We start from the raw sequence: 27,227 nt of genomic DNA, 5'->3' as shown, positions 1-27,227 counted from the left end.
TTTTGACTATTGCATGTAGATCTGAGTGTCAGGATTTCTTGGTGATGAAGAGGTGGTGGAGAGGATACAGTGGTGAGTGACCAAGATGGTCACTCACCACAAGATGGTCTGTGGAATGAACCTTACAAGAACATGGTGAAGATCTGTGCAGAAATTGGTTGACAGGCTGAAAAGGGGTGATATGATTGAGACATTCAAATTACTGAAGGGTTTTTACAAGATTAATTCAGAGGAAATTTTTCAGAACAGGTCTGGTGGTGGGAGAACTAGAGGCCATCCATGGAAACTGAGCAAGAGTGTAGTTAGCAAGGGTGTTAGAACTAGGTTTTTTACTTAGAGAGTGATGAATGAATGGAATAAGCTGCCAGAGTTTGTTGTAGGTGCCACGACTGTAAATGAGTTCAAAGCAAAGTATTGTAAATACTGTGTGAATGCTGAATAGTTATTGACATGATGTTTAGGGCCTCCCTTGATGAGTCTAAGGACTCCTTGGAGTTGCTCTTAATAATAATAACAATAATTTCCCCCACTTTTTTTTTTTGTAGCTCTTGCTTTAACTCTCATCTGATTATTCTCCTGACTCTAAGTATGCAATCTGCTATTACTTTCCTCGAACAGGCTGGATGTTGATAGTCCATCTCTCATGGACTATCAACATCCAGCCTTTGCACAATTTCTCATGCTATGGCATTGCTCCAAGCAATCTCCTAAGTTTGTCATACTTACCAGCTCTTAATATCTCCTGTTAACTGAAAATTCTGCACATTTTGCAACCTCCCAGGTCAAGACCATATGATCACTCTTGCCAGTTGGCAGCAATGTGGTCATCTTGGTTACAGACACATTCTCTGATGCAATTACTAGATCTAGCACTCTCACACCACAGTAGATTTCATTATATGCTGCCTCAGGTAATTATCCCTTAGTAACCACATAAATTCCACTTCCTTCCTATCCATGTTCTCATAGTTGAAGTCCCCCCCATAATGATTACCTGCCCTTCATTCATGAGCTTATTTGCCAATGATACTATCTACATCATACTTAACAGCCCCTAGTGTATAGCAACAACCAGCTGTATGTTTTGTCCTGCTGGCCTCTATCTCATACCAGATAGCCTCAAATGCACTTTGCTAGCCTGCAGTGAAACTCCTACTCTCGGGTTGCTTGACTATCATCAACAATATGCCTCTCCCCATTATTTTCTCTCTATCCTACCTGAAAATGCTATACCCTTCACATTCTATCCCACTAACTAGATTCCTCTGTCAGCTATGGCAATAATCTTTGGCCAAGATGAGCTGACCAATGCCAAAAACTCCTCCTCCTCGTTCCAAATGCTCCTGTCATTAGTGTGCATACAATGTGCAATAACACCCTAAGCCCACCATTGTCTTTATGCTTTATACTACCTACCAATCTGGTGTGTTACCAGCAGTATTAACTTAGGCTTCTTTTTTTTTTTTTTTTTGCATATTCTTATACTCTGCCTCACTGGTATCTGTGTACTTACTCAACAGCTTCTCCCCAAAAGTTCTAGTTTTCCTGATTTTGCACATCCAATCTCACTTCACTAACACTTTTTCTAGACTCCAAAGATCAAATCCATTTGAATGCAAACTATCCACCTTTTGGAGTCCTTTCACTCCACACATCCACAAACTCCACACCATTCCTCCTGCATAACCTACATGGACTCATCTGCTATCATGGTCCTCTTTCTCAACTCAACCCATTCATACTGTGGTATCTTAACTATCTCACTCTTTTGCTTCTTTCAGTAACTCTTTTAAATCATTTGTTGCAGCCCAAAATGATACTCTTTCACTTTATCCTTCTGCATTCTAATAGCTTTGCTAAAATTGTCAATCTTTGCACCCAGGAAGCATGATTCCATCACCCTCTTATCAAGGATAGCTCTTATAATCACCATACAAGACTCTCTTCTTAATTTTTCTCTTAGTAGCATTCCTTTCTCTTTTCTTACACCATTCTGTTCTCAGCTGAACCACTCACCAGAAATGCCTGGTGAGTGGTTCAGCTACATAGCCATACTAGCTACCTCATTACAACCAGCTCTGCATTCATCACATCCATCATACTATATCTTTTCAACATTACCTTCACACTCTTTCTCTCTCTCTCAATCTGTCACTTTTACTCTCTAACCTATCGTCTGCTACACCATCACACATTTCCATATGTATTGCTTGTTACATCTATCACTTCAATCTCTTGACCCAACCTGCACTTCTGACACTCACATAACATTTTCAGTACACTTGCTTTCAAACCAAAATCCATTCACCTTCAGTAACAAATACATTTCACAGACATTGCACTGAACAAAATCCCTCTAGCTGAATTCCTTGAACAATGATGCTTTGGATGCCATTGTTCTGTTTCACATTGGTGCCATGTGCTACACTATGTAACTTGCTATACAAAATAATGCATATTTTCTAACTAGATAGGCAAACTAATGTTTATGCTTAAAAAAAAAAAAAAACTGAAATAGTTTTACAACAGCAGAGGAAAACTTACTCCACCTTTGCTACAAAGTGTTATAACAAAGAAGAGACATCTCATAGCAAAGCTGAAGCAAGCACTATGGTATCATAATATAACAATTCTGAGAAATGATTTCCAAAGATACATATGTCTAGGACTTGTGAATGGAAAACACATATATCCCTCTATCAATCCAGCTTCATTATCTTTTATTTAAATTTAAAACATAGTATATGTAAAAGCTGCCATCACAAAATATCATTAATTATCAGATTCATATCTCAATCTACCCAATTCCACACACTGATTCTAAGCAATTTCTCCAAAATCAATCAATTAAAAATTCAATCATTATTTTATAAATGATTCCATTAATGTCCCTATTCCCTGGGGACATTAAAGGAGTGATTTCCATTTTCTCCATTTCATCCATTAATATTTTCTAGGTTCTGCTGCAGTCATGTTCTGTCTGCTGTCATCATCATCTCCTTTCATCAATTGCTTACCTACAATTATTATTTTTTTCTTTTCTTAGGTTTATACAAAGAAAGAATTCTCTAAAATTCTACTTGGCTTGTTTTGCTAGGCTTCTCTTATATTCTAATTTCTTTGTGAATGGAAAACACATATATCCCTCTATCAATACAGCTTCATTATCTTTTATTATCTTTTATTTAAATTTAAAACATAGTATATGTAAAAGCTGCCATCACATTTCGACTCCCCTTCTTCAAAATTTCCACAAAAGAATGCCAGCATTTTAAAAGTATTTTTTTTATAAAACTGTCAATAGCTACCTAACCTAAGATAGCTGTTCACTTTCTCAAAGAGTTTTATGTACTCATGCACCCATCCCATTTTAATTGAGTATCAAAATAGTGACAGTTCAACACAATTTGGAATGTTCTATTGCATATAAAAAATGTGAATCAATTATTTGTTTGCAATGAGAAATTAGGTAAACCTATCATTAATTCACTATCTTGAATAACCTGATACATCACATGATGATATCAGCTGAAGGTATAATCAATAAACAAACAGACAATGTTGTTTTCAAGAAACTGTTGAGCACAGTTACATTTTTTTTTCTATGGGGTTATGCAAAGGATAAAGTGTCATTGTGCTTTTATTAGTAAAGTGACTTTGATGAGTTGAAAGACAAAATGAAATATACCAGTAGCCACAGTTACTCTAGAAACTGTTGAAGAACAAATGGCAAGACTGAGTTATAAGTTGAATGTGTGATGAGATGCACATGGTGATTACACTGAACTTGTTTACACACACATATACACATGAAATTCACACTCAAAACTATCATTCACAATATCTGTTAGTGCAATATCTTAATTTTTTTCAATAAATATTTGCACTGAAAATCCTAGAATTCTTTTGAAGGAATTGACATGTCTTCTTATATATCCTAACAGAAAAAGAATAATGGGAGGATTAAAGGGTTTTAAGATATGTTCTTTCTTGTGGTTATAATCTCCAGTCAAAAGGCTGTGGGTTCGAATCGATGCATGGTGGCATGGATGTTTGTGATTATCTGTGAAAATACTAGTTGTGGTGGTGGGCGGTAGATGGTGGATTGAGTGATGAAGACAGAGAGTTGTAGAGTAGGTGCTCTCCCTCAATGAGCCTTTGGAATCCCTGGAGGTATCATGTAATAATAATAATATATCAGTTCCTTTAATATCATTTTTGTTCTAGGTGTTTATCAGAACTCTTCAGTCCCCTTGTAATTATCCTCTGAATTCTGAATGCAGACGGAAAAATGTACCTTCTGTCTTTCCAGTTGTTGTGAGAAGACAGAAGATGCATATACTATTGTGGGACACATTCAAAGAACTAACATTTTCACTCCTACTTATCTAAAACCATTACATGTTTACTTAAGCTTTGTGACTTAGAAAAACTTGAATATAAACAAGCAATATTACATACCAATTTGGAGCTCTTCTTAACAGAAGACAATCATTTTCATAACCTCCTCGTTCATTCTGCATTCCACTAGAGATTATGTTTCCAACTGGGACATCCACATCATTGGAACAAAGTAATTGCAAAAAGTCAACCACTTCGGTTCCTCCTGACTATATACGTAAAACATAATTACATATGACCAAAAAGAAATTGCCAAAGTTAAGTTATCTAAATATAAGTAAATTTTGCTTTTCAAAATATCCCTGCAAAGAAGTTAATGTTATTCTCTATAAGAATATATTTCTGCTTATATTTAAGATAAAACTTCATGTTATAATTAACCATCTCTTAACTTTGTTTATGTGTCATGCCCAGTGGCTTGTTATTGCCAAGCAAATTAATTTCTGATAGCAACAGTTAATTCCATTTCCATAGTTTGTTATACATGACAATGCAAGTGCTCTCTGAATGGTTTGGAACTTTTGGAGAACAAAAAACTCTAATCTAGAGTCCAAACAAGAAACTTTTCCAAGTCCCTTCAGGCCTCTAATAGATAGGATGGTGGTCTTATAGCAGGTAATTCATCTACAATCTAAAGACGTTAACAAACACCCATGTCCATGGTTGATTCAAACCTACTGCCTGTTGTTTAAAGAGCAGGCATTACACAATCAGCCAATCAAGGTCAGCAATAAAGAACTGCTGACATTCTTCCAAATATTTTGTGTTCAGTTCTATTTCCATTTTCACAAAAAAAGCAAACTCATTGACCGAATATGATTTTTTTCTGATCAGGTTTTCTGAATTTCAGTGTAGCCTCTATATTTAATTATTTCCTGTTTAATATCATCTATTACAGTTTATAACGATTTTATATTAGTTTTTATGCTAGAAAAAGCATCAGTATCGTAATATATATTCATCATTGAATTCCTCATGGATATTTCTCCTTCACAAATTCTGATCTGTTTGTTTTATGTATATGTGTATATTTTATTATTATTTTTTTTAATTTCAAAAGTTTATTGTTTTTTTGAAAAAATAGTCTTTTTTAATAAACTTTTATTTGTATTTCTAAACTTTCTGTGGTATGACTATGTAGACATTTTTGACATTACTATTACAAAGTGTTTTATTATCTGCAAAATATCAACTAGCTTCTTCGCATATTTCATAGCATACATTTTCTGGAAAGTTACAATTAATAAGAGGGGGGAAAAAAGCTGTTTACACATGATAGATATGGCATATTAACATAGAAAACAGATGTTCTTGTTCCAGAAATGCATTGCATATACAAGTTTCTAAACGCACCAAAGTTGAAAGATTTTATGAACGCCACACTGCATATTGGAGAGATCATTGTTTTCTAAACACCAGTGAAGTCTGGCATTAAACATTTTCTGCAATATCTTACAAAAGGCAGCTGGTCAGAGCAATAGGTCAATAATTATTTGCTTGCATTGGATCCTGTCCCAGTTTTGGAATAGCAATGACAACTGACTTATGTCAAGAATCCAGAAACTCTTCTTCTGAAAGTATTCTGTTGTACAGTAAGAGAAGGAGAGTCACAGATGATGGAAGATGTTTTATCATTTCATAATGGATGTCATCAGACCCTACTGCACTAGGGTGAGACAGCAAAAAAAGATCTTTTTAGTTGTTCCTTAACAAATGGCTAACTGTATGGCTCAAGCCCATTGGTAGGTAGAAAAATTTAGCTGCTATTTCTCTTTCAATATTAAAAATTCAGAAGGATATGAAGCTGCTGTTGAGAGATTCTGGCAAAATTTTCTTCCAAAGTGTCTGCAATAACTTTGGGATCAGCAATAACACATCCATTATGATCTAAGGTAGACAAGAGGTGTGTTTTATATCTACCTTTCATTTTCCAGATTTTATCCATACAATTTTTGCACTGATTGTTTGATTGGTAACAAGGTAAATTGGAACTGACAAGGTAAATTGGATCCAAGATTGTTTTAACTGTGATGTCTCATATAACATGCTCTGGCTAGAGCACACTTAAAAGCTTTTAAGTTTGACATAGTGAGGTATCTATGAAATATACTCCATGCTCTGTGTTTATATTTTTTGGCTGCCTGCCATTTTAGGTTCCACTAAGGCTTTGGATAGAGTGGAAACTGAGATGATATTTTTGGACTGAGCTGTTGCTACCTGGACAATACAATCTGTTACATACTTTCCTGTTTTAATGACAAGTGTTTGACTGACTGTATCAGCATTAAATTGTGCAAGATGGGAAAAAGTATTCCAATCAGCCTGATCTATTTTCCATATGGACATCTATGTAGGAGAACATGGTTTGTGTGAAGACATTGTGCAAATAACAGGAAAATGATCACTTCCGTAGATGTTGTCTTCACCATCCCACGTGAGCAGTGGAAAAATGGCAGAAGAGACTGTAAGATCAATTGCAGAATATCAGTGGCTAGGTATATAGAAGAAAGTATTCAGTATATTATTCAAAAGCTAGAGGTCATTATTGTCAAGGATTTGTTCAACCTTCTTCAATTGTGTTGGCACTACCCCACAGAGTGCTGTGTCCATTAAAGTCACCCATAACAGATATGGGTTCGGGCAGTTGCAAGATAAGGTTATCAAGATCGATTTCATTTTACTCAGCACCTGGTGATAAATAAACTGAACATACCATAATAAGAAATCCCACAGATAAGCAAATTGTTACTGCTTCCAGATCAGTATTAAACTGGACATGATGAAAAGTATGACTGCCCACTAGGATATCTACTCCTCCCTGAGAAGGACCATCTCCAGTTCTGCATTTGTATACAACAGTAAAATTCCTTAAGGTGGAGTCCTCATTGGATCTTAAATATGTTTCCTACAGACAGAAACAGAAAAGGTTGTTTCTACAGTAAAATCTTGATATCATCGATATTCTGGCAAAACCCATGACAGTTCCATTGTGAATTTTTTTTTTTTTTTTTTTTTTTTTTTTGTGGAGTTCTGATTTCTAGGAGCTTGAGGACTTACCCTTGCTGGGTTTATATTTCTCATTAGATTTTGGGAAGTATGGACAACCAGTGTCCATCTATTCCTCTGGAAAAATATCCAATACATCACTGCATGCATCAGGATCACTGGATAAGTTCAAGTTACTTTCAGCAGATATGAAGTATCCATTTTTTCTGTGAAAATGTCTGGTGTTTTATCTTTAAGTGATATTACTTACTGTCCTCTTCCATCGGGGATGAGTTCAGTCTTCTGTGCTTCCACAACAACCTCCAGGAGTCTCGGTTTCTTGCAAGGCTGGTGAGCTGTCTATATGTTTGTAATCCGGAATTGACCTTTATTGATGTTATCCATTTAGTTCTTGGTCTTCCTTTTTTTTTCTTTTAATCTTGCATACAAAGCAAGGTAGCCTTAAGTGATATACCTGCCATAATTTTTTTGACAAGTGGGTTCTTACCAAATGAAACCATTTTGTGAATTGTTTCTGCTGTGAGACCATAGGTCATGCAACTGATGTGCTCAATAAAAGTACTTGAGTTCATAAAGTTCAGGTATGGTGAAATTATCAAATGATGGAATAGACATGTGTTTGAGATGCTTATGACATTTTCTTTGCTGCCACCTTCTCAGCATAAGAGGATTTCAGAACAGGAGTAGTGGTGGCTAATGCCATCCTGATATAATATACACTCCTCAGAAAGAAATTAACAGACATTTCTATCGGGAAGGCACATCGTGCCATGTAACAAGTCACATGTTTGTAGCTGGTATAAACTGGAGAAATATAAAGCTCCCAATCAGTGCAACTGTGTCCAGGTGAAATGGCTGCAAGAAGGGAACTAACAGAGTTTAGTGTCAAGAAGTGTTGTGATAGGATGCCATGTTGCAGGTCTATCTATTTGGCAAATTGTTGACATATTGGAACATTGAATACAGAATTTCAGGCATCAACTGGAACAAAAATCTGCACAAAAACATTCAGATCCAAGGCTCACAACATGGGGTTTCATGATAGAACTTCAATATGCAATATGCATTACCTGAACCAACATGAAGCATTGTTTTCAGTGGTGCAAAGAGCATGTACACTGAGACATGGAAGCTTGGAAAGCTGTGTTATGGACTGATTAATCATGCTACACCCTCTACTGAGCAGATAGACAGATGTGGGTGTGGTGGATGCCCAGTGAATGTCTTTTACTAGAGTGCATAATCCGAACTATGAAATTCAGAAGTGGCAGAGTGATGGTGTGGTTCAGATTTTCCTGGTTTGGCCTCAGATCTCTGTTTTGTGGTGCCACAAACAAGAACTCTGAGAAATATCAGAACATTCTGGACAATGCAATGCTTCTGTGGCATTTCTACAGAACTGACCATTGTCTCTTTCTGCAAGACAATGTACCATGTCATAAGGCTGCTGCTGTAACTACGGCAGCAGACTTATGACATGGTCCTAATGTGGTCTGTGATGTGAACATCACCACACTTGACTGGCTTCCACAGAGCCCTGATATCAATCCTATTGAACATCTGTGGAATGAACTGGAGCATTGGGATCAAGGGATGTCCCCCCCCCCAACAGTCCAGGACCTCATTACATACCTACAGGAAGAATGGTCCAAAATTCCCATTGATTGCTATGGGCATACTTTCTACACTTGTAGAAAGTATGCCCGTAGGATTGTTCCAGTCAATGAAGCAAACGGGAGTCCTACATCTTACTAAGGTGGGTACTATGGCTGTTTGTCATAGAAATTTCTTTTTCATATTTCCACTGTTGATATGTAGGAGTAAGTTGAGTTATCTCCCTAAGAGTTGACACATTTAGCTTTCTTTGCACAGTAACATTTGTTATCATGCTCTTTACTACTACCACATTGGGTGCAGGCAGTAGAACCACGACAGGTGGTTAGCACATCTGCTCTCCAACAAAAAGGGTATGGCTTCAAGAACTGCATGTACATGGATGTTTATGATTGTCTTTAGGTGGGAGATGAATTTCAATGCTTTATGTGAGACCACCACCTTGCTTATTGCAGGCCTGAGGTGGCCTGAAATAGTTCTATGTTTTGTTAAATTGTGAATGAAACTATGTTGTGTAATTTATTTTTTTCATTCACATTTTACATTTCTTATAATATATTAATCATGAATTGTATAAAAATTATTTATTGTTCCTTAATTAAGGATTACTATTTAAATATTTATTCTAAACTTAACCTACTATTAATTTATTAAATAATAATATGTCTAGAATTTATGATAACTAAAATATATATATGATGTAACGAAAAGTGTTATTATAAATAATTGTATACGTATTGAAAAAGCTGATTAAGTAGCTCAAATATTCTGTTTATTCTTATTTGTAAAAATTTAACGTTATGTAATCACTTATGTAGTAGTAGAGCATTGTATTACATTAGCAAAATGTTTGCGTTCATTTGTTGTCATGGAGACGCATGAAATAAACAAGCACGAGTCGAAGAGAGCGTGACCTTCGGACTGAAAGGAGAAGAAAAATAATAATAAGATTTTAATTAGAGAGAAGAGAGGAAGTTTTTGCAGAGCGGGAAGGAAGGTAGGATACAAGCAAAGGAAGTAGAAGAAAATTATAAGTTCTCTAGGGCAGAAATTCATGAGAATAGTGTTTAGAAGTGAGCCAAAACATAGTGAATCATATACTTAGCTGCAAGTAAAGTCAGCTGTGTTGTAAAAGAAAATTAATGCCGTAACCGGATAAATAAAGAACTGGACATTCAATGGAAAATTCTGATTAGTTCCAGTTAGTCTGGGATTACGTCTTAATTCTATGTTGCCCTGAGAAGAATTATATTGAAATTAACTAGTTTGAGAAAAGTAAACAAAGAAAGATATCAGTGCCTTATTGATGTGTTTATTAGAGTAGTGAAGCGCGATTAACAGTAGTTCAGTTAAATCGTTGGAGAATTTTTATTAATGTGTTCCGCTAACGTAAATAAGTTAATTCATAAGTGTGCTCACAATTAATTGATGTACTGAAGATTGTATCTGGTAAGAGTAGTCATACTTGTTTGTTCTAACATTAACATATCTTCGAAGTTCAAAGTCCGAAATAAGATTGTTTGGAATATTGTCTACCTTGATTAGTGCTTCCTGTGAATTTAAACATTAAGTACAGCTGATAGATATGTGGAGACTGATTAAATAAGAAGTTTCGTTTTATTAACTTGAGTTAAGAAAGCTTGTGATTTTGAAACTGTGAATTGTATGTGAAAGTTTAGAACATTGAATTGGCATGAGTGACTTAGCAAGATGTATTAAGTTGATTGTATTGTTTCATTTTAAAGCAGAATTCTTGTATTTGTTATATATATCATATATTAAATGTTTTATTTTGTTAATCTAAATATTGTGTTTGCCTGAATTCCTTTTTATTGCACCGTTCATAAATATTCAAATCTTGCAGGAACCCCAAGTAGAATAGTAAATAATTCGGCCTAAATAAATGAGGAGACTGCTAACTTAATTAAGAATTGATCCTACTATTTTATATAGACTAATCTAAAAATAGCGTGGCGCAGTATAATTATAAATTTCCCTACTTTTGGATCGGTGATCAATTTGCAATTAGTTGTTATATTGATAAGAGTGACTTAAACCAAGATGGCGGATTCAGAACATAACATGAAAATAGAACGTCACGACAAATAGCGCAGTCGACAGGATGTGATTTAATCGATAAGAATTAATTTAACAACTATAAGTTAAGAAATTGAATTTAGTTTTGGTGATAACAATCATAGAAATGCTCCCTGAAATTGTAGAAAGTAAATTAAATAAATCACAGTGAACTGGTTATAATCTGGAGTCAGGCAAAAATAAAAGTTTATTTTAAAGTAGAAAGATTATATTAATTGAATTAGTAATTTATTAATCACTATGGCTGTTACATCAAGCTCTGAAATGAATGATAGTGAATTCTTTCGTACGGTAAACCCGCAACAGGTTTTTCCCCAATTTTCAGGTGAAGAATCGGATGATGTACTATTTTTCTTTATCTATGTTGAAAAACTTAGAGAAATAGCAAGTTGGACTGATTTTCAATTGCTAGTTTTGATTAGAAGTAAATTAATAGGTAAAGCAATAACATTTTTATATTCTTCGCCAATACTTCGGGAAACTTTTGAGTATTCTAAATTTAAGGAAACTTTATTGTCCCAATTTTGTAAACTTAGAAGTGTAGGTCCTAATTTATGGAAGTTAAAGAAAATTATTCAAAAGGATAAGGAGACTGTTACTGATTTCCACAATCGTTTATTAACATTGGCCAACAGTTTGAATGTTACTGGTGAAGATAAACCTCACTTAGATTGGATTGTGTTTCAACAATTTCGACTGGGATTGCATAAAAATTTAAGAGAGGTCGTTTACAAAAAAAGGCTGTCTGTTTAGAAGCATGTTATAGTCTGGCTAAAGAAAGAGAAAATATTGGAGGAAATGCAACAAATATACTCCATGAGACAATCACTTATACAAGACTGTATCAACTTACACCTTTACCAATTCTTGAATACCTTTCAAACTGTAAAAAAGGGAAAGAGATTAAGAATGAGGAAGTCAATGTAGATAACTCTATCACCTTAACTATCAAACCAGGTTCGCTAGGCTACAATTCCCAAAGAATGCAAAGTGTGACGATGGCCAAGGAGAATGCTAAGTTACCTTTAACCCTTGTACAAGGTCTAATTGGAAGGATTCCATGCAATATCCTGTTAGATACTGGAGCCCATATATCAGTTATTTCTAACTCCATGGTGAATAAACTTGTTGATGATTTTTCTGATAACATCAGCTTAATTCAGAAACCAGTAAAAATCACAGGAATTGCTAAGATTGAACTGATTGCTACAAGAAAAATAAATACTGAAATTTCCATACCTTGTTTTCCAGTAGAATTCTCACATGATCTCATTATCCTTCCAGAAGTTGCTGACACAAATGACCAGATCATACTAGGACTAGATTTCGTAGAAAAAAATAAATTCATGTGTGACTTTGCCTCTGAAACCATTTCCTTGTGTGGTGTGAGTTATCAATCAATGTACAATGAAGACAATAAAAAGGAACTATGTGAAAAGATGGAGATTGAAACCTTAAACCTTGAAGACGGATTAAGTGATAAGAAAAGAAAATTATTGCACGAAGCTATTAATTTAGCGGAATCAAAAACTGATAGAGCAGAAATAAGGAAATTCATTCTATCAATCTTTCAAAAATATCCTCAAACATTCACTGAAGATATTAGCTCATTGACCTGTACAAACAAAGTAAAGCATTCCATTGAAATCACTTCAGACATGCCTATCTATACTAAGCAGTACAAAACCCCCCTTAAATATCTAGATAGACTTCAGATCCTTCTGGATGATTATGAAAGAGCTGGGATCATAGAAAAGTCTAATTCCAGATGGAATAGCCCCTTTTTGTTGGTAGAAAAACCTGATGGAAGTCTCAGATTTATATTAGATCTGCGTGAGATTAATAAGGTCACTAAGCCCATTGACTTTCCTCTATGTAACATAGAAGAGCTCCTGACTAGTCTAGAGGGAGCAAAATACTTTTCAAAATTGGACCTAAACTCTGGCTATTTCCAGATACCTCTTAGAAAGGAGGACAGACAATTTTTTGCCTTTACCACTCGATGGCAAAAATATCAACTCTGTCAGCTTTCTCAGGGGGCCAGAAATTCAGCTATGAGCTTTCAATGTCTGATGAACACTGTACTCTCAGACATGTTAGGAAAAGGAGTCATATGTTTCCAAGATGACCTATTAATTTACACCCCAGACTTAACATCACATGAAGAAATTTTAGATAATGTATTAAATAGACTAAATTTGTCACATCTATCGTTGAAGTGCTCAAAATGTAAATTCTTCATGAGAAAGGTTGAATACCTAGGACATGTTGTCAGTGAGGCTGGAATAATCTCCACTCAAGAAAACATCTCTGCCATTCTAAAAGCGAAAATACCCACCTCTGTGAGACAAGTACGAAGGTACTTAGGAATGGTAAACTTCTATAGAAAATTTATTCCAAATTGTTCTCAAATAATGGAGCCCATAATTAAATTAACTAAAAAGGGAGAAAAGTTCATTTGGGGAAAGGAACAGGAATCTGCCCATAAATCTTTAAATTTAGCATTAACTAGGTCTCCTGTCCTCACTCATCCCACTCTCAGAGAACCCTTCTATCTTGCAGCAGATGCCTCGAATAACAGCTGTAATAGAACAAAAGAAGAAAGAAGAAATTAGACCCACTGCCTTCCTAAGTAGAAAACTATCTGCATCAGAAAAAAATTACTCAGTTATTGAAAAAGAAGCACTAGCTATTGTACATGCCTTAAGGAAATTCAGATACATGTTACTGGGACAAGAAATTTTTTTAAGATCAGATCATAAACCCCTAACCTTTTTATCCACAATGAAGGATAAAAACCAAAGGATTATTCGATGGGCATTAGAATTACAAGAGTTCCAAATACAGATATGTTATATTCCTGGAAAACTTAATGTAGTTGCTGACTACTTATCCAGAGCCTTAGATGATAAAGTAGAAGAAGATACCAGTGGGAAAGAAAAGATAATGAACTTGATAGCCGAAGAAAATGAGGGACAAGAAAACACAAGAAAACCCCCACACCTTCAGAATTGGACCAAATTCTCCATTATAGAAGCACAAAAATTAGATCCAACATGGGGAGAAATATATCGACAAATCAAAAATGGGGAAAGAATCTTGGAGGAACACTCATTTTTGCAGTCCTTGTTTTTGGATGATGATGGCCTCCTGATGGCAAAACATGATATCACCGGAAATTGGAAGAACAAAATAGTAGTTCCTACTGTCATGATTCCTTGGGTGTTATATGCCTTTCATGATGCTGATCTAGCAGGACACCAAGGGTTCTTTCAGACATGGGGGAAAATTAGAAACAGATATGTATGGAAGAGAATGAGACGAGATGTTAAAAGTAATGTGTTTTCTTGTCATCTATGTCAAAGAAAATCAAATTACGGAGGAAAGGCTCCTCTTCAACCTTTCCCTATTCCTAGTCGTCCTTTTCAAGCTTTGGCCATGGACATTATAGGTCCACTCCCTACTACCTCTAAAGGAAACAAGTATATACTTGTTGTAATAGATATGTTCTCTAGATTTCCTGAAGCCACAGCTATGAAGAATCAAACTGCGCAAACAGCAGCTGACAAGTTGTTCAAGATGATCATTTCAAGGTATGGAACCCCCCAAACACTCCTCACTGATCAAGGTTCAAACTTTACAGCTGAAGTTATGCTTCAATTATGTAAGTTACTGAAGATAAAAAAACTTTTCACTACTCCCTATCACCCTCAAGGAAATGGAATGTGTGAAAGGATGAATCGTACACTGAAACAAACCCTATCCAAACTTGCTGATAATCACTTGTATAATTGGGATGAATTCCTTCCACACACCCTCTTTGCCTGTAGGACGGCCCTGCATGCTGCTATAAAAGAAGCCCCTGCGGTAGTTTTATATGGTTTTGAACCACTATTTCCCAGTGACTTCAAGGACATGCATGCAAACTCAGGATTCCCAGACATTGATGAGTACCTTAACAATATGATCTCTGAAAACAAAATTGCATATGACCTAGTAGCAGAAGCCAGTCAAAACAGCTCACAAAGGGCTAGAGCCTATGCAAATAAACTAAGAAACTATAAGGAATTAAAACCTGGAAACTTAGTACTTTTGCGACAAGATCATAGTAATAAGAAAACAGGAAAGTTTGGAAAGTGTGCAATAGGACCTTATGAAATTGTTGAAAAGACATCTCCTGTCAACTTTCGAATAAGAGAATCTACAGGATTGAAAAGAACTCTGATTGTCCACTCAGACCGATTGAAATTGTTCAAGAAGAGACCTGACAAATTAGTCTGCTTAGGAGATTCTCTAGAGGCAATATTGGGAAAAGAAAGGAATTACCATAAAAAAGGTAATTACAGGAGGGACACAAATATTACAAAACAGCCAAAACACAGTAGTATTAATGCAGAACATGAATTTAATTCTGAAGAGACAATCCCATACTACAGACATAGAAGACACGCAGAAATTGATAATGATAGTAATAAGAGATTTAATGAGAATGTGAAAGAGAATAAATGCACTAAACATAATAAGGAACCAGGTTTTAGTCAAACTAGGTACTACTTGAGGAATCGGAAAGGAAATATGTAATCCAGTCCTTCCGTGAAGGATCCTAGTGTGAAAAGAAAAATTTTTCTTATAACAAAAATTTTTCAAAGAAAGGGTGAGCCTATGTTACATTGTGAATGAAACTATGTTGTGTAATTTATTTTTATTCATTCACATTTTACATTGCTTATTATATATTAATCATTAATTGTATAAAAATTATTTATTGTTCCTTAATTAAGGATTACTATTTAAATATTTATTCTAAACTTAACCTACTATTAATTTATTAAATAATAATATGTCTAGAATTTATGATAACTAAAATATATATATATGATGTAACGAAAAGTGTTATTATAAATAATTGTATACGTAATGAAAAAGCTGATTAAGTAGCTCAAATATTCTGTTTATTCTTATTTGTAAAAATTTAACGTTATGTAATCACTTATGTAGTAGTAGAGCGTTGTATTACATTAGCAAAATGTTTGCGTTCATTTGTTGTCATGGAGACGCATGAAATAAACAAGCACGAGTCGAAGAGAGCGTGACCTTCAGACTGAAAGGAGAAGAAAAATAATAATAAGATTTTAATTAGAGAGAAGAGAGGAAGTTTTTGCGGAGCGGGAAGGAAGGAAGGATACAAGCAAAGGAAGTGGAAGAAAATTATAAGTTCTCTAGGGCAGAAATTCATGAGAATAGTGTTTAGAAGTGAGCCAAAACATAGTGAATCATATACTTAGCTGCAAGTGAAGTCAGCTGTGTTGTAAAAGAAAATTAATGCCGTAACTGGATAAATAAAGAACTGGACATTCAATGGAAAATTCTGATTAGTTCCAGTTAGTCTGGGATTACGTCTTAATTCTATGTTGCCCTGAGAAGAATTATATTGAAATTAACTAGTTTGAGAAAAGTAAACAAAGAAAGATATCAGTGCCTTGTTGATGTGTTTATTAGAGTAGTGAAGCGCGATTAACAGTAGTTCAGTTAAATCGTTGGAGAATTTTTATTAATGTGTTCCGCTAATGTAAATAAGTTAATTCATAAGTGTGCTCACAATTAATTGATGTACTGAAGATTGTATCTGGTAAGAGTAGTCATACTTGTTTGTTCTAACATTAACATATCTTCGAAGTTCAAAGTCCGAAATAAGATTGTTTGGAATATTGTCTACCTTGATTAGTGCTTCCTGTGAATTTAAACATTAAGTACAGCTGATAGATATGTGGAGACTGATTAAATAAGAAGTTTCGTTTTATTAACTTGAGTTAAGAAAGCTTGTGATTTTGAAACTGTGAATTGTATGTGAAAGTTTAGAACATTGAATTGGCATGAGTGACTTAGCAAGATGTATTAAGTTGATTGTATTGTTTCATTTTAAAGCAGAATTCTTGTATTTGTTATATATATCATATATTAAATGTTTTATTTTGTTAATCTAAATATTGTGTTTGCCTGAATTCCTTTTTATTGCACCGTTCATAAATATTCAAATCTTGCAGGAACCCCAAGTAGAATAGTAAATAATTCGGCCTAAATAAATGAGGAGACTGCTAACTTAATTAAGAATTGATCCTACTATTTTATATAGACTAATCTAAAAATAGCGCGGCGCAGTATAATTATAAATTTCCCTACTTTTGGATCGGTGATCAATTTGCAATTAGTTGTTATATTGCTAAGAGTGACTTAAACCAAGATGGCGGATTTAGAACATAACATGAAAATAGAACGTCACGACAGTTTGATCTCTAGAGCAGAGTTTCTTAACCTGATAAAAATAAATAAAAATACAAACATCATCAAATTCTAGCCATGTACTCTCAAGGGGTCTACAGGATATGATAGTGCAACATGAAAAATTTACATCATTACTAACTTCCTATCTACAATTTTCCTCCAAATCAGTCTGTTACTTGTCAAGACTCCAACATTATCAGATCTTATATTTCTATCGTCTAAGGCACTTTGTACCGTATCAATCCACCTATATCTTGGTCTTCCTCTGGGTCGTTTTCCTGCCAAATTGGCAGAGAATACTTGTTTTGCTAATCTTTCCTCGCCCATTCTGTTCAAGTGACCATACCACCTGAGGTTAGCTCTGCTAACGCATTCCTGGATGCTGACAATGTCAAGTTCTTTCCTAATATTCTCGTTTTTAATATTATATTGCCATCGATCCCATCTGTTCACGCCTATAATCTTTCTCAGAACTCTCATATCTGTGGTCTCTAGTCTTTGATCAAATGTTTTACTTCTGACCCAGCTCTCAGATCCATAAGTTAAAACAGGTTTGAACACTGTCTTGTATACAGCTAATTTAGTGTTCCGACTAATTTCTCTCTTATTCCATACGAATTTATTCAATTGACTTCCTACCATACCAGCTTTGTTGATTCTGTTGTCTATTTCCATATTTAATTTACCATCTTCACTAAAAATCGTGACTAAGTAGCTGAAAAGTTTTACTTGTTCCACAGGTTCTCCATTCACAACACAGTTGACATTTTCAATGATTCTGCCTATTTTCATTGTCTTTGTCATTTTATTGCTGACCTTCATACCATATCTATTACAACAGTTATTCAATTTAGTCAGAGAATCTTGAAGTCTTGTAGCGGATTTATTTAGAAGTATAACATCGTCCACATAAAGCAAAGAGCTGACATCAACATCTCCAATTTTGATATCATGTTTAATACCACTTTCCTTCATAATGTGATCCATATAGATAATGAATAACAGAGGGGATAATGTACCTCCTTGTCTCACACCAGATTTAACATTAAACCATCTTCCTGTACTTCCTTCAATTCTAACTGCTGACTTACAACTCAAATAAACACTAGTATTGCTTGATATAATGCCTCATTGACACCATATAACTGAAGCATATTGAATAACTTCCCTCTTGGCTCATGTGCCTTTTCCAAATCGACAAAATTTAAATACAGATCTCTGTTATATTCCCATGCTTTCTTGCCTATTTGTCGTAAAGTAAAGATCTGATCCTGACAGCCTCTATTTGGCCTGAATCCAGCTTGTTCTTCACCAAGCTTTTCTTCCACAATTCTTCTCAACCGTTTCTCAAGTATACTTGCATATATCTTACCAGAAACCCTCAGTAGGAATATACCTCTGTAATTCTCACATTCAGTTTTATTTCGCTTTTTATATATGGATAATATGAGAGCTCTACTCCAATTGTCTGGAATTCGTCCCTCTGTCCAGGCATTCTGAACTATGCAGTGCAGCTACTGTAATACTTTTATACCACCATACGTCAGCATTTCTGGTCGAATATCATCTATTCCTGCTGCCTTTCCACATTTCAAGCTTTTGATGGCTTTTTCTACTTCAAGTATGGATATGTATTCCTGACTGCATGCCTGGTCAGTGTTTTTTATCACTGTGCTGTCATCGCTGCTTGTTTCATTTAGCAAATTTTCAAAGTAATTACTCTATACTTCAAGGATATCTTTTTCTCCCGTTTTCATGTCACCTTTATCATCTCTAACTCCTTTTACAGCACTCTTTCCTCCATTCCTAAGCTTCTTCAACAACCTCCAGAATATTTTGCCACCTTCTTGATATTTATTTTCTATATTCTTGCCAAAGTCCTCCCATGACTTTTGTTTAGCTAGTTTTACACACTGTTTAGCATTCTTGCATTTGTCTCTGTATTCTCTAAGAGCACAAGCTGACTTATTTGCCAGGAACTTTTGATGTGCTTTCTTCTTTTCCTTCACTGCCTCTTTAACTTTCTGTGTCCACCATATAGTTCTAATTTTTCTATCCTTGCAGACAACTTCACCACATGCCTTTTTTAGCTGAATCAATCAGGGCTTTCTTCAAGGTTTACCAGTGAATCTCCAAGGTTTGATTCCTGTTCTCAAACTCTTTCATTTTTCCTTCAATAATCTTTGTGTATTTTAGTCTACAGTTCACATCTGAGAGCTGCTCAACTTTTATTCGCTTTAAAACTTTCTTACATGTCATTCTTTCCAATATGAAATTCAATTTTATCCTGCTCAAGACTAAATAGTGATCACTTCCAATTTCAAATCCTCTGTACACTCTGGTGTCCTGCACCAGGGAGAAAACATCACTATCAACAATAACATAGTCAATGAGACTTTTCTTATTCCTAGCCTCTTCTCTCCATGTGAATTTGTGCATATTTTTATGTTGGAACATGGTGTTAGTAATAACCAGTCCATGTCCTGAGCAGAAATCCAACAGATATTTGCCATTATTATTAGCTTTGCTCTTTTCTCCAAATTTTCCCAAAATATTTTTGTATGTCTCACAATCATTTCCTACTCTGCTATTTAGATCCCCAACAAGGACCAAATTTTCATTTTTCATTGTGTCAGTTGCTTTTTCTAAAGCTTCAAAAAATTCCTCCACTTCTATCTTAGTAGAACCTTCTGTGGGACCATAGGCACAAATAAGTCTCATTGTCCAGTTCCCCATTCTCATATTTGCCCACATTACTCTACTTGAGACTGACTGCTATTCAAGAAGATTAGCCTCGTATTTTGTGTTGAATACTATGGCTACTCCTTCTTTTCCTAGATTGTCACTGCCTGAATATAACATTTTGTATTTATTGCTCAGAAAGATCTCACCAGTTTTTGTCTTTTTTGTTTCAGTCACCCCCTATTATGTCAATCTGGTACTTATCTAATTCCTCAGCTAGCTCCATTTCTTTGCCATTCAGGCTTCTTATGTTTATAGTACCGATCTTTAACTCTGGTAATGTTGAGTTGGAGTGTGTTTTCAGATTTGTTCCAGTAGCTGACTTTTCGCTGTTCGCGAATTGGCAAAAATGAATTGGCAAAAACAACTGGGGGCCTTGTTTAACCAAGCGACGCCTCAGCCGGCATGAAATTTTGTCATGTTGTACCATCATTTTGTACTTTGGTTAAACCAATAGGAATACAATTTGGTTGGCTAAATTCCAAATTGCCAGCCCATCCTCGTTCGTTCAGTATCCAGGTAGATACCCAACAGGGTCCACCATGAGAAGGTGAGGATTGGACATTAGGTCAGAAGTCCTGGTCGGTTCTCTGCATTCCTTTGAAGGCTATGTGGAGGTCTCCTCTCAGATATACAGCTTTGACCCTTATGCACCCCAAACAGAAAATCAGTAAAAATAAAAATTCTCTAATCTAACCATGGAGCAAAATGTACCATAGATTTACAGATAAACATTTTTGTGGGTTGAAGTCACATAAAAAAATAAATAAATAATAATAATTTTAGAGTAGCTGCACCATATTCTAAAAGGGCTAGTCAGAAGATTGAATTCCAGATAAATTTAAGAGCACAGCTCATAGCACCCATATGTAAAATAGAGAAATAAAACTGAATGTGAGAATTATAGAACCATATTCCTACCATGTGTTTTTCAGGTAAAACTTATGCAAGCATACTTGACAAGAAGATAATAAAAATTGTGAAAGAGAAAAAAATGGGGAGGAGCAAAACCTGGGTTTGGGCCAAAAAGTAGTTGCCAAGATCAAATTTTTTACTTTATGACAAACAGCTGAGAAACCATGGAAATATAACAAATCTTTATGTAGTTCTGAAAAAGGTGTATGACAAACTGCAAAGAAAAAGATTGTTCAAAATGTTACAATTATGTGGTGTAAATGGGATATTTTATCAAGCAATATAATGTCTAATCAGTGTGCCCATTAAGTAATGAGACAACAATTATTATATCAAAACAAACAACTATATTTGGAATTGTCAATTACACAGATTCAAAATAATCTTCCTCCAACTCCACACAACATTTACATCTGTCGTACAAGTGTTCGAAGGCACGGTGGAAGTCCTGAACAGGAACCTCCTTCATTGTCTGGATCGCACTGCATTGGATATCCTCAATTTTGCTGAAGAGTTCTGCTTTCAAGATACACTTCATCTTTGGGAAGAGGAAAAGTCTGCAAGAGCCAAATCTGGCAAGTGTGTGTGTGGGGGGGGGGACTGCTTCACAGGCATACACAGTGCACAAGCATGTTGCTTGTCATACAACAGAAACCAAATATTGTTGTGGAACAGTTCTTTCCTGACATGTTGCATGCAGGTGTACAGACATTGCATTACTCTTAAATAATACTGACCATTCACTGTGGTGCCCTCAGGAACAAATTCACAGTGGATAATTAGAGCAGCATTGGGGAAAAAAATGGCCATTGTCTTGACAGGTTATTTTTGCAACTTGACTTTCTTCTGTAAGGGAGAAGACATTCCATGCTCTAGCATTTCATTTCCGGATCAAACTGAAAACATCAACTTTCATTATCAATCACATTTCTGATATGAGGTTAATTTTGAATGGCAGGCAATATCAAGTAGATTGATTTGAGAATGGAGAAACCGGACAATGAGACTTACTTGTGCATATGGTCCCATAGAAGGTTCTACTAAGAAAGAAATCAAGGAATTTTTGGGAGCATTAAAGAAATCAGATGAAACAATGGAAAAAAAAAAGTTGTTCCTTTTTGGAGATCTAATCAGCAGAGTAGTAAATGATTACCAGACATAGAAATGTTTCAGAAGAATTTGGAGAAAACAGAAAAACTAATAATAGTGGTAGAATTTGGAAAAAACAGCAAAACTAATAATAGTGGTAAGTGCCTACTGGATTTCTGTTCAGGACATAGACTAGTTATTACTAACACCATGTTCCAGCATAAAAATGTGCACAAATTCATGGAGAGAAGATGCAAGAAATAAGAAAGTCTCACTGACTATGTTATAATTGTTAGTGACATTTTCCCACTGGATACAAGAGTATACAGAGGATTTGAAACAGTAAGTGATAACTATTTAGTTTTGAGAAGTATAAAATTGAATTTCATATTGAAAAAAAAACAGAGTGTAAGAATGTTTTGAAACAAATCAAAAGTAAGCGACTTTCAGAGATGAACTGTAGACTCAAATACTCAAACATCATTCAAGAAAAAAATGAGCATTTGAAAACAAAAACCAAACCACAGAGATCCAGCGGTAAACTCTGAAAAAAACATCGACTGATTCGGCCAGAGAGGCATGGGTGAGGCAATCTGCAAGGATAGAAAAATCAGAACTCCATTGTGAATGCAGGAAGTTAAAGAGGTAGCCATAGAAAAGAAGAAAGCATATTGTAAGTTCCTGGCAAGTAAGTCAGCTTGTGCTCTTCGGGAATACAGAGAACAGAGAAAACTGTAAGAAAGCAAAGCAAAGTACTGTGTAAAGCTAGCTAAATAAAGATCATGGGAAGAATTTGGTAAAACATTGAAAATAAATATCACAAAGTTAGAAAAATATTCTGGAGGTTATTGAAAAAGCTTAGAAATGGAGGAAAGAGTACTGTAAAAGGAATCAGAGATGATGATTGACATGAAAACTAAACAAAGATATTCTAGATGTCTGTATTGACTGCTAAATAAAACAAGCAGCAGCATGGTGGTAGAAAACACTCAGCAGGAATGCAATCAGGAATACATATTAATACTTGAAGTAGAAAATGCCATTAAGAACCTGAAATATGGAAAGGCACCTAGAATAGATAAAATTCGACCAGAAATGCTCAAATATGGAGATATAAAAGTTTTACAGTGATTGCACTGCATAATTCAGAAGGATTGGTCAGAGTGTCAGGGTCAAATTCCAGATGATTGGGGTGGATTTCTCACAGTATCTATCTATGAAAAAATAAATAAATAAAAATAATAAAAAGGAAATAAAACTGAATGTGAATATTACAGAGGTATTTCCCTACTGACTGTTCCTAGTAAGATTTATGCAAATATACTTAACACTTTGAGTCCCTAGACCCACTAGGACTTGAAGAACGATTGATGTATATTTACATCAATAGGATGCAAAGTGTTAAGAAACAGCTAAGAAAAATTATGGAAGGGAAGCATGGTGAAGAACAAGCTGGAGTCAGGTGAAATATGTCAGGATCAGATTTTCACTTTTAGACAAACAGTGGAGAAACCTTGGGAATATAACAAGGATTTGTATTTAAGGTTCCCAGATCTGGAAAAGACATATGACAAAGTGTCAAGAGGAAAGCTCTCCAAAATGCTGCAGTTATATGGTGTAAATGGGACATTATATTGAGCAATACATAGTCTCTATTTAAGCTGTAAAGCAATTAAAACTGAAGGAGGTACAGGAAAATGGTTTGATGTTACATCAGGTGTGCTACAAGAATGCACATTATTTCCACTGTTATTCATTATCTATATTGATCACATTATGAAGGAAAGTAGCAATAAATCTGATATCAAAATTGGCAATATTAATCTTGGCTCTTTACTTTTTGCAGATGATGTTATACTTCTGAATAAATTTAGCACAAGTGAGCAAGATTCCCTCACTAAGTAGAATAACTGTTGTAATAACTTTGGTATGAAAATCAGCTATAAAAAGACAAAGAAACACAAAGACATATGAAAACATCAATTGTACCCATCTTGAATGGTGAACCTATAGAAAAAGTAAATTTAGGCACAGGTTTAAGTGAAGATGGCAAATTAAATATGGAAATAGAACACAGAATTAGTAAAGCTGATATGGTAAGAAGTCAGCTGAATAAATTTATATGGAATAAGAAAGAAAAAAGTTGGTAAAAACTACAAACTCAATCAATTTTTTACCATTTCTGTTTAGAGTGTGTTCTCCATGTATTCCTATATTATTATTAATTTTCATGTTTCCAATTCTTGCATTTAAGTCTCCTGCTAAAATTATGTAGTCATTTTTATTTATTTTATTATATATGTTTTGTAGCTGATTATAAAAATCAATATTATCCTGTTCTCTTCCTTCTTTTGGGGCATATAAATCAATTATTGTTAAATAGCCTCTATCTATTTTTATTCTAGCTTCTATTATTCTTTCATTCCATAATTTATAATGTTTTAACTGTTTTGAAAGGGAGTTATGAATCCAAATCATGACTCCTGCTTGTGCTCTTTGATCTCTGTCGACTCCACTGTATATCACATTAAAATTTTCAGTTCTCGTAGTTCCTTTTAATTTCTTTTTTGTTTCAGTGATTACTGCTATTTTAAAATTTCTTTCATTTAGTAACTGGTCTAATTCTATTTCTTTATATGCTATTCCTCTTACATTCCAGTTTGCTATGTGTATTATATTTTGTCATTTCCATTTTTGTTTTACCTTTTCCATTCCAGGGTCGTTTCCCATAGATTCAATCCGATTATCTTTTTCTGTCAGCTTACAAGTAGGATTATGTTCTCCATGTCAGGGGGACTAGCCTGACGATGGAATAGTTCAGTGGTAGGGCTGCTACCTTAAGGCTTCTGAACTAGCCTTCTTCCGAATTTAAACCCATAGGAGGAATAGGGTATATTGAAGGGGAAAGAGTAGATTATAGAAGAAATATAGTAAGGTTTATAGAGAGGGCATAGTTGTAAGGCCAGAAATGAAGAGACCCCATGGCCCTCGAGTACTCTAATAGCATAAGGGTCATAAAATAAGAAGAGTTGGCTGATAAGGCCTTATAGGAAAGATTAACGTAAGTGGATCTTCCTCAAAGTAGAAGAAGAGGATAGATCCAGCTAGGGGTCCATGGGAGTGCCGCTTCCCTTACAATCAAGATGATTGCCCCTTATGGCCCTGTTAGTCCATGAGTCCTTATTCAGTATATTCGGACCACCCCACCATGTATATATATACACACACACATGCACGGGCATGTACACACACACACACACACGGTGGGCTCTGCTATCCGCCACCCAGGGGACGCGCTCTCTAGGGGTTACAGGGTCTCCTGAGAGGTAAAGTAAAATCTTTTTAAATAAACCATGTCACTTCTTTATCTCTCGGTATCAGTCATTTAAACTAATTTATAATATTTTCTACCGAGCAAAAATGAACAATCACAATATATATATGTTATACTGAATGTGATCTTTATCGTAATTTAAAAAATTCATTACTTTTTTTTTTCTTACTTTTAAGTGAAACTTGGTAAACGATGACATATCAATAATTCCTACTCGTTCTCGACATGCAAAATATTCTTCTTTCACGTGATCAAACCAAGGTGGCTTAGAAAAAGTAGGGGCTGGAGGACAAAGACGCTCTTCCTCTATTGAAATAAATAACAGCAGCATAAGATTATTATCATATTTTAATTAGATTACAAACTAACTATATGTAATAATAGTCAATGTTTCCTTTGTCCACTAGATGCATACAGAATACAATAAAAATTAGAAACATTGAAGACACAGTTAATTCTCACTACAGCAAGTGCCATTAAAGTATGGCATTTGCTGTAGTGAGTGCCATGCTCACTCACTACAAGAAAATGCTGAAAAGTCCCAAAAAAAAACCCCACAGCATCATGATGTTCTATGTTAAATTCCCCATTATAATACACTATCATCCTCTTGGTCTACAAATTTATGTTAGCAAGAGATTACTGTATTTTGAATTTTCACTTTATTAACTTTTTTTTTTCATATGCCTAATCTCATAGATATATAGGATTATAAGGCCTTGTCTACTCCTTATAAGGGAATAAAAGGTGTTAGCCGATTTATTTATTTTATTATTTATTTTATATCATAAATATTATTTCTTGAAAATTTTTCATGCTACTCCTCTAAATTAATATTAATTTTTATGGCCATTTTGCTTATTTTTCTTTCCAAGTACCTCTTGCATAATGTAACTGGCTTTTTACTCGATTTTTTAAGGCATTATTGAAATTTTAGAGACGTAGATACATGAAAATTATAAGGAAGCAATAATTTTGGACATACCATTATAGGACATTCTTCTTTTGGAGCAGTATCAGGCATATAATGATACACATTTATGTATCACTACTGAAGTATGGCAGAAAGGCAAACTGACAAAGCCATAATAGTAGACATACAGGAAAACAAAACAATGCCAAAGAATATCAGAAACAATAGTCATAAAATGCGACAAAAATTGCATAAACATTCACTGCCCATATATAATCTCTGATAGTTGGAAGGTCCACAACACGAAAATGAGGTCAAGATTCTGACCAATGGAAAACAACACAGATAAACCTAAGACAAAAACACTAAAATGAAAATGACTACATAATGGTCATGTAAGCTCAAATCCATATTAATTAAACCTACATAAACAGAGTACTTACTGCATGCTGATACACAATTTACCTACTTGTATATGGAAACATGGATTATACCATTAACTCTCGGTATTTCCATTGTTAGAATGCTATTAGAATTCAATACTAAAATTTTTTGTAATTTATTTTTCAATTTGTATTATTTTCCTCACATTATTTAAATAAAAACTTACGTGATTTTGATGGATCAAAATATAGTGCTCTTTCAAATCCCATTCGTTCTCCAAATACAGCACCGGCCTTGTTTTGTGCAATGTATACTGGAGAGCAGCGAAGCTTGCGGGCAGTCTGGAACTCAGTCTGCATAGGATGACTAATAGCATATCGTCTGCCTGATATTAAAAAAGAAAAAATAATAATAAATACTCTTGAATAAAAACAGATTCTCTTTCATTTA

The 27,227-nt window shown here is 34.8% G+C and overlaps 1 protein-coding gene across 5 annotated transcripts in view; it reads right to left on the bottom strand.

The window, feature by feature from the left end:
- Positions 1–27,227, bottom strand: part of LOC150103490 (pyruvate dehydrogenase phosphatase regulatory subunit, mitochondrial-like) — a 184,204-nt gene that overhangs the window by 47,910 nt on the left and 109,067 nt on the right. For all 5 annotated transcript variants that reach the window (XM_090397506.1, XM_090397508.1, XM_090397509.1 and 2 more), the window contains exons 12-14: positions 27,004–27,162; positions 25,650–25,786; positions 4,462–4,610 (exon numbers count right to left, since the gene is read on the bottom strand). In XM_090397506.1, coding sequence (XP_090253632.1) covers positions 4,462–4,610; positions 25,650–25,786; positions 27,004–27,162 — 445 coding nt within the window. The remainder of the gene's footprint in view (positions 1–4,461; positions 4,611–25,649; positions 25,787–27,003; positions 27,163–27,227) is intronic.

This window comes from Typopeltis vanoorti, chromosome 9, assembly GCF_054136105.1.
Source record: "Typopeltis vanoorti isolate ZY-2024b chromosome 9, IOZ_Tvanoo_1.0, whole genome shotgun sequence".
Lineage (NCBI taxonomy): Eukaryota > Metazoa > Arthropoda > Arachnida > Uropygi > Thelyphonidae > Typopeltis > Typopeltis vanoorti.
The sequence above is the reverse complement of the archived record's forward strand: the minus strand, read 5'-3'. Positions and strand labels throughout refer to the sequence as shown.